General features: G+C 43.0%; 1 protein-coding gene across 1 annotated transcript; it reads left to right on the top strand.

The window, feature by feature from the left end:
• The first annotated feature begins 6714 nt into the window (after nucleotides 1–6714).
• On the top strand, nucleotides 6715–7858 carry apbp2 (Amyloid protein-binding protein 2). Its single transcript, NM_001140701.1, is given in 2 exon segments — nucleotides 6715–7036; nucleotides 7473–7858. Coding segments are annotated over 2 exon segments (222 nt in total). The 5' UTR covers nucleotides 6715–6898; the 3' UTR covers nucleotides 7557–7858.
• Nucleotides 7859–8267: the final 409 nt, after the last annotated feature.

The raw sequence follows: 8267 nt of genomic DNA, 5'->3' as shown, positions 1-8267 counted from the left end.
TACCCCAAATGGGTGTAAGTAGAGGTGCAGTCATTCGGGCAGACAGGCAGAGCCTAGACCGCAGAAGAGCTGGGGTGAGTATGATGAGAAATTTGATCCCACACCAAAGAAGATAATAGGCAATGATTGACTCACCTGTCTCTTTCTTTCTTTTCTTTGCCCCAAAGGAAGAGGACCCATTCCCGGGCAGCACGCCACCTGGCGCAAGTTGAGAGAAAGGATTGAAAATCCGGACTCATCGCTCTCTCTTTTTTGTTCATTAACACAGGAGGTCCGAGGAGCCGCCACGCCGGACACAGAGTGACCCACCTGTTACCAGAGAGGGCTTTCAGTTGTATTTCTCCCCCCCCCCACCTTTATTACAGAACAACTTTGGTTTAAGCAACACATAACGGTCTCCCTCTGTCTTATTTTATTGTGAATTTCACCTCTGACTCCCCTGGGCTGCCATAGTTGGTGGAGAATGCTGGCACAACCATCCCATGCTCTGAACTCACAATAAAATAAGAAGCCGGTGGTCATCGTGGTCAGCTGGTTCAAGCCTAAATTCCGGCAGCTCAAAGCCTATTTGCCTTTCAGGAGGTCGTCACACAGCTTAGCCAAGCCATGATCCGGCCGGACCGTATGACAGAACCAGGCAAGGCCCTCACCATGCTAACTGCTTAAGATGACATTGAAGCTTATCCAGAAGTATTTGAGCTCACAGCAGAGAGAGTGGCCCAAGGAGGACTGGGCTGGCAAAGTGGCCCCCTTTCTGACTGGAGAATCCCAGAGGGCCTGTAGCGACTTGGCACTAGCGGACATTGACAACTATGCTGCTCTGAAAACTGCCATCTTGGCCCATTATAGGCACAACTTACCAACCCGGGCCCAATGGTTCCACTCCTGGGCCTATGATGGCCACGCCCGGTAAGACCTCAAATAGCCGAGCTGGTTAGACTAACTAGAAGTTGGCTTACCACGGGGATGGGCCATCAGCAATAGATTGACTGGTAATGGACAAATATATCCGGGGCCTCCCCACCGCCGAAAAAGTGCCATGCTGCCCAGAGCAACCCCCCGTCAGTGGACGCCCTTTATTAGAAAATCACCAGGTTACGGTACAGATGTTGCGAATCAATAGGCCAGAGCCCAGTAGGCCTGAATTCAAGGCCGAACTAACGTGTGGTAGAAAGGGAGACGCCTATTTGAACCCTGCTTCAAGATGGCCTCCTATTACTGAAGCCAGATCATCCCCGAGGCGGCGGCCGCTAGTTAGCGTGGACCAGAGTAGGTATTACACCTGTGGCCAGGAGGGACACCTGGCCTGGAGCTGCCTGGGAAATGACGAGTCCCTGCCAACGGCCAGTCCCTCAGAGAAGACCACCAGAAGGTGCGAGTACATCACAACCTGCTGGGCCCACGAAGCCACTGCAGCCCCACAGAACCCCATCAAAATAGGCAGTCAGGACGCGGCCGCCTTGTTGGACACAGGTAGTATGGTCACTCTCATCAAGTCTCTATTTCAGTGGAAGTTCATTAGTATCACAGAAAACAATAATGGTCCAAGCCAGCTGCCTTGCAGTACGCCACACTAAAATTTGCATTAGAGTGGCTTCCATTAAAGAAAACTGTCTGCGTTATATTGGATAGATAACGGTCCATCCATTAAAAGGCAGAGGATGTTAATCCATAACACCTAAGTTTTCAGCAATATGTTATGATCAATGATATCAAAGGCAGCGCTGAAGTCTAACAAAACAGCTTCCACAATCTTCTTATCAATTTCTTTCAGACATTTGTGTCACCACTGAGCATGTTGAGTGACCTTCACTACAAGCATGCTGAAAGTCTGTTAATTTGTTATCTGTAAAATAACATTGTATTTAGTCAAACATAATGTTTTCCAAAGCTTTGCTAAGAACCGGTTTTAGGCTGATTGGTCTGCTGTTTGAACCATTGCTATAACCTTCGCTATTTTTTGGCCGAGGACTGACCTTTGCCTCCCTCCAGACCTGTGGGCACACTCCGTCTTCTAGGCTTAGATTTAAGATGTGCCAAATAGGAGTAGCAATGTACTCCGCTACCAACCTCAGTAATTTACCATCGAGGTGGTTTGTCCTTATTTACAGATAGCAATAATTCTTTCAACTCTTCTACACTTTGAAGAATTCAAAGCTGCAGTGCTTGTCTTTCATTATTTGGTCCATTATGCGTGGTTATGAAGGCTCGGCATTTGTTTTTTGTATGTAGTGTCCAAATGTGCTAATCTTGTCAACAAATTAGTTATTAAAGTAGTTTGCAATATCAAAGGGTTTTGTTATGAATGAGCCATCAGCCTCAATGAAGGATGGAGCTGAGTTAGCTTTTCTGCCTAAAATGTAATTTTAGGGACTCCAGAGCATTTTGTCATTCTTTATATCATGAATCTTTGTTCCATAGTATAGTTTTTTCTTATTTTTGTTTAGTTACTTGATTTGTCAATTTACTGTGTGTTTGCCAATCTGCTGTGTTGCCAGATTTATTTTCCATTCCCTAGCCTCATCTCTCTCAGCCATACAGTTTTAACAGTCAGTTTCTTTATGGCTGTCAGTAACCGGAAGAAGCAATTTCATAAATGCTTTAAGTGCAGCGTCAGGATGTTCCTCATTACACACATCAGACCAACAAATATTTTTCACATCTTTAACATAGGAATCATTGCAAAACCTATTGTATGACTGCTTATACACTATTTTAGGTCCAGTCTTAGGAACTTGGGTTTCCTAGACATGGCTATTATATTATGTTCACTACATCCGATGGGTGTGGATACTGCTTTAGAGCGGATTTCTGCAGCGTTAATAAAGATGTGGTCAATACAAGTGGATGGTTTAGTTGTTGTTCTGTTTATAAATATTTGTATAGGTTGACTGATAACCTGAACCAGGTTGCAGGCACTGGTTACAGTTTGAAGCTTTTTCTTGAGTGGACAGCTTGATGGAAGCCAGTCAATATTTACGGCACTGAGAAATATACCTCTCTGTTGATATCACATACATTATCAAGCATTTCACACATATTATCCAGATACTGACTGTTAGCCCTTGGTGGTCTATAGCAACTTCCCACAATAATAGGCTTTAGCTGAGGTAGGTGAACCTGTATTCATATTACTTCGACCGCATTTGACATGAGATCCTCTCTAAGCTTTACAGGAATATGACTCTGAATATAAACAGCGATACATCCTCCATTGGCATTCCTGTCTCTTCTGTAGATGTTATAACCATATATTGATCACTGTATCATCAAAGGAATTATTTAATTAAGTGAGATTCAGAGAGTAGCTCAAACTGCGCATGTTATGTCTCCATGAGACGTCATCTTAACCAACAATCAGTATACCTGTATTATACGTATTGAACATTCATATTACACTGTACAACCTTACCTATAGAGTGTGCACCCATGAACTGGTGTATCATACTACTCAGTGACACCCACAGATTAAAATTCTGAAGAGTTTACACAAATATTACCGTGGTAGGTCTTATTGCAGGACTTTGACTGTGGCAAATCCATAGTTAGTCTGTTATGCGTAATTGAACATTCATAACAAATTATTGTCAAATTAGTTAATTATTGTATTTATTGTTAAGTTATGTAACAACATTCCAACCATGTTTAGAATTATCTAGTCCAAATATGGCATTATTCCACATATGTATCCTTCTGCATGTTTCAATTGGGAACTTTTATTTTGAAGGCAAACTGCAAATTCCACTATTGTAGTTAATCGTTATTGTGGCTAGCTTCACAAAGGTCCAATGAACCTATCGACGTCAAATTTCTACACCTATCAATCCAGCCGCTTTTACTGCCTGGCAACAATTTTGCAGTGGGTGCACTTGGTTTGAGCTTGGCGGCGCGCCGGTTGGTTCGCAATTTCTCCACATCCTATTTCGCTTTTACAAGGTTTGTGGACTTGGGGACATATTATGCACATTTGTCTGGCCACAAGAGCTTGTGGTGCTTTCAAAGTTGCTATTATTCAGCCTCTTAGTGGTCTCTGATCAATTTCCACAATGCCTGCTTGTCAAGGGACAACAATATAAAAATGTATTTTGTGTGCTGTAGATCTGTTACGTTTATGTTCCAGAGACACACATATTTTATAAAAAAAAAAAAAGGAATGACGTCCATAGGACAGCGAGAAAACTGCTGATGCATTTTTTTAAATTATGCAGCGAGTATGTGATTGATTGGTGACTGATTAACTGAGCAAGTATTTTGGATGCATTAAGAAAACACCACACACATTCCACTTCCATCTTCTCGCAACACCAGATCGGAGTTTGCAATCTCTTTGGCAAGATAGCCATACAGCTGACGTTCCAGTACAGTCTACCTAGCAGCCTGACTGACACGCGACCCACGTGACAACACAGCGATGCTGGTTTTATGCCGCCTTCACGCACTCGTCGGAAACTCTGAAGTGTCCGAATTGCTAACTGGTTGAACGCGGCACGTGTATAACTACAACCAGTTAGCAAGTTGGACATTTCATAGTTTTCTAGTTCCGACTAGCACTTGAATGCATCATTAGCAAGAGTACGGTCTACCCCGGTCTATCGACAGAATCCTGTGACGGGATCATCAACTGCGCAGCAGTGAGGGGATTCGATTAATGCCTAGGGCGAACCGGGTTAACGTTGACTGCATCCGGTTTGGAAACTTGCTGCCTCCCTGGCGCGAGCCAGGTGCCCGATTTTGGCCGACGGCGATGTCGGCTCAAAACAAAAGTGATGTAGGTTAAGCACGCATAATGAGTAACGAGTAGGATTCTGTTTTCACTTTTGTAAAACATATATATATCTGCCTTCCCAATGAAAACTAGTTTGAAAATTAGAGAATATATTTTTTGGAAACGAGATGTATATTTCTGAACGATGCATCAGTTAGTTACTTTAAGGAGTAGTTCTCTCTCTGTGGGTCTAACCCCAAGAAGTTCTGGAAAATGGTTAAAGACCTGGAGAATAAACCCTCCTCACAGCTGCCCATGTCCCTTAATGTTGATGATGTGGTTGTTACTGACAAGAAGCACATGGCTGAGCTCTTTAATCACCATCATGATGACAGGATTCCAACATTTCTTCATTTCCCACCCCTTCTAATGCGACTATCCCAGATGATTCTCTCTCTTTTTCCCATGCCCTGACCTGGTTTGCTAACTACCTCTCTCAAAGAGCGCAGTGAATAAAGTCAGAACATCTGCTGTCTCAGCCACTGCCTTTCACCAAGGGAGTACCCCAAAACTCGATCCTAGGCCCCACATTCTTCTCAATTTACATCAACAACATAGCTCAGGCAGTAGGAAGCTCACTCATCCATTTATATGCAGATGATACAGTCTTATACTAAGCTGGCCCCTCCCCAAATGTTGTGTTAAATGCTCTACAACAAAGCTTGCTTAGTGTCCAACAAGCTTTCTCTACCCTTAACCTTGTTCTGAACAATCCCAAAACAAAGGTAATGTGGTTTGGTAAGAAGAATGCCCCTCTCCCCATAGGTGTGATTACTACCTTTGAGGGTTTAGAGCTTGAGGTAGTCACCTCATACAAGTACTTGGGAGTATGGCTAGATGGTACACTGTCCTTCTCTCAGCACATATCAAAGCTTCCGGCTGAAGATAAATCTAGACTTGGTTTCCTCTATCTTAATCGCTCCTCTTTTTACTCCAGCTGCCAAACTAACCCTGATTCATTTATAGATCGGCGGGTAAGGGTGCTCTCGAGCGGCTAGATGTTCTTTACCATTCGGCCATCAGATTTGCCACCAATGCTCCTTATAGGACACATCACTGCACTCTATAATCCTCTGTAAACTGGTCGTCACTGTATACCCGTCACAAGACCCACTGGTTGATGCTTATTTATAAAACCCTCTTAGGCCTCAATCCCCCTTATCTGAGATATATACTGCAGCCGTCATCCTCCACATACAACACCTGTTCTGCCGGTCACATTCTGTTAACGGTCCCCAAAGCACACACATCTCTGGGTCACTGCAGCTAGCGACTGGAACGAGCTGCAACAAACACTCAAACTGGACAGTTTTATCTCAATGTCTTCATTCAAAGACTCAATCATGGACACTCTTACTGACAGTTGTGGCTGCTTTGCGTGATTTATTGTCGTCTCTACCTTCTTGCCCTTTGTGCTGTTGTCTGTAATGTTTGTAACATTTTTTGTGTTGCTACCATGCTGTGTTGTCATGTGTTACTGCCTTGCTATTTTGTTGTCTTAGGTCTCTCTTTATGTAGTGTTGTGTTATCTCTCTTGTCGTGATGTGTGTTTTGTCCTTATATTTATATTTTATTTATATTTTATTTTTAATCCCAGCCCTAGTCCCTGCAGGAGGCCTTTTGGTAGGCTGCCATTGGGCGTCATTGTAAATAAGAATTTGTTCTTAACTGACTTGCCTAGTTAAATAAAGGTTAAATAAAAAAATAAAAATGAAATCATGCTGCCTTTGAAAACGACCGAGCGGCGTAGAAGTTCGCTCCTCCCGTTCACTTCAGGTATGAACGGGTGTCACGGGCCATACTCCCTGTCTGTTTAGCCCGGTGCGGGTTCAATTAATCAAACTCCCTCAGGAACGAAGCGAAGTACATTTGACTCCGGCGAATCAGACCCCGAGTGTGAAAAACAGGGTGGGGGCAGAGATAGACCTTCGGGCGGACTGCACTGGTTCAGTGCGTATCCTAGGAACATGGCCGATGGTTAATGCTGGTGCTTAACCAGATGAGACATTCAAAACTGTTTTGTTACATGAGAAGGTACAAGAAAAGGAGTTCAAACTTGGCAAGGTGGTTAGCTAGCTACCGACCGTCGATCGAGCAGAGGGGGTGTTACTGTCTGGAGAAAAGGAAAACAACATGGCGGCCTTGGAGCTCGAATGGATCCCAGAGACACTGTACAACACTGCTATATCAGCAGTGGTGGACAATTACAGTCGATCGCGAAGAGATATTCGTTCCCTCCCTGAAAATATTCAATTTGATGTGTATTACAAGGTACGTTTTTAGTCTAGTTTGCTAACTAACGTTATACAATGTGATGTCCCCGAGGTTATTCGTTTTAGCTAGCCAGTTAACGTTACACCTAACGTTGTAAACTCTTTGCAAAGCAAATCAGCTGATTAACTTGCTTGCAAGCTATCCTGCTTAAAAGGTTAACAACAATATACTCCATTTAGCAGACGCTTTTATCCAGAGCGACTTGCAGTCATGCGTGTATACATTTTTACATGTGGGTGGTCCCAGGAATCGAACCCACTATCCTGGCGTTGCAAACACCAAAGTTGGGGAACGGTGGTATCTTAATAAGGGGGAGGAGGAAAAAACGTTTTTAAAATTGAGGCTTCGTCATAATGTAAGTGTTTTATTATTCATTTATTTATTATGGTAAGCTGAAAAACAATGAAAATGTAGTTTTTTCCCTCTGTTTAAGGAAGGGGAGGAGTGGACCAGGTCTCCAGTTCGAATCCTGCCTCGGCCAGAAATAACATTTCTAAACAACCACCAAAAGTGTTAATTTCTTTGTCACATTGGCCAATATAAGAGTTAATGGAAGGACTATGGTAGTACAATCGTTATGTATAAGTGTTCAAATGAGGTTGGTTTATTATGTACTGTACTCCCGCAACCTTGTTTATGCAATTAGTATCTTAAATGATCAGTTATCTGTTGCAGTTTCTTGTGGACTGCATATTACCTGATGTATTTATAAATACATTACATCTATGAACATTTACTCAGAGCCATGTATTTTAGTTATTTGAAGTGAATAACGATTGACCTACAATCAAAAGTAATTAAAATAATTGGTTGAAATATAGAAACATGTTTATTACTGACAAATGTGAGATGTCACACACACACACAGGCCCTAGGGACCCAAGGTAATGAGTGGGTATGGCACTGCCTGATTCTGAGTGAATGACACAACCGGATCCAAACAAAAGACAACATCCATGCAAACAGAGGGGGGAAAAAACTCAATCTAAAAGATCTAGGGCTCGATTTAATCAGATTAGCGTCAACACCCGCATAGTGGTTGTTTTGGCGGTATCGGAGGTGAAACTGTATTAGAGCTGTCACATTCACAAGCAGAACCTTGTTACCTTAATCACCTACACTGCCATTGAATGCAACAAATCCCATGCAGCCGCGTTAGAAACACTGAAATACGTGAAGTTCTATTGTAGGCTATAGGCCCTACTCCTGACTAGACTGATGGGCTTTA

Source organism: Salmo salar, chromosome ssa04 (genome assembly GCF_905237065.1).
Source record: "Salmo salar chromosome ssa04, Ssal_v3.1, whole genome shotgun sequence".
NCBI lineage: Eukaryota > Metazoa > Chordata > Actinopteri > Salmoniformes > Salmonidae > Salmo > Salmo salar.
Note: the sequence above shows the minus strand (reverse complement) of the source record. Positions and strands in the feature narration are given on the sequence as shown.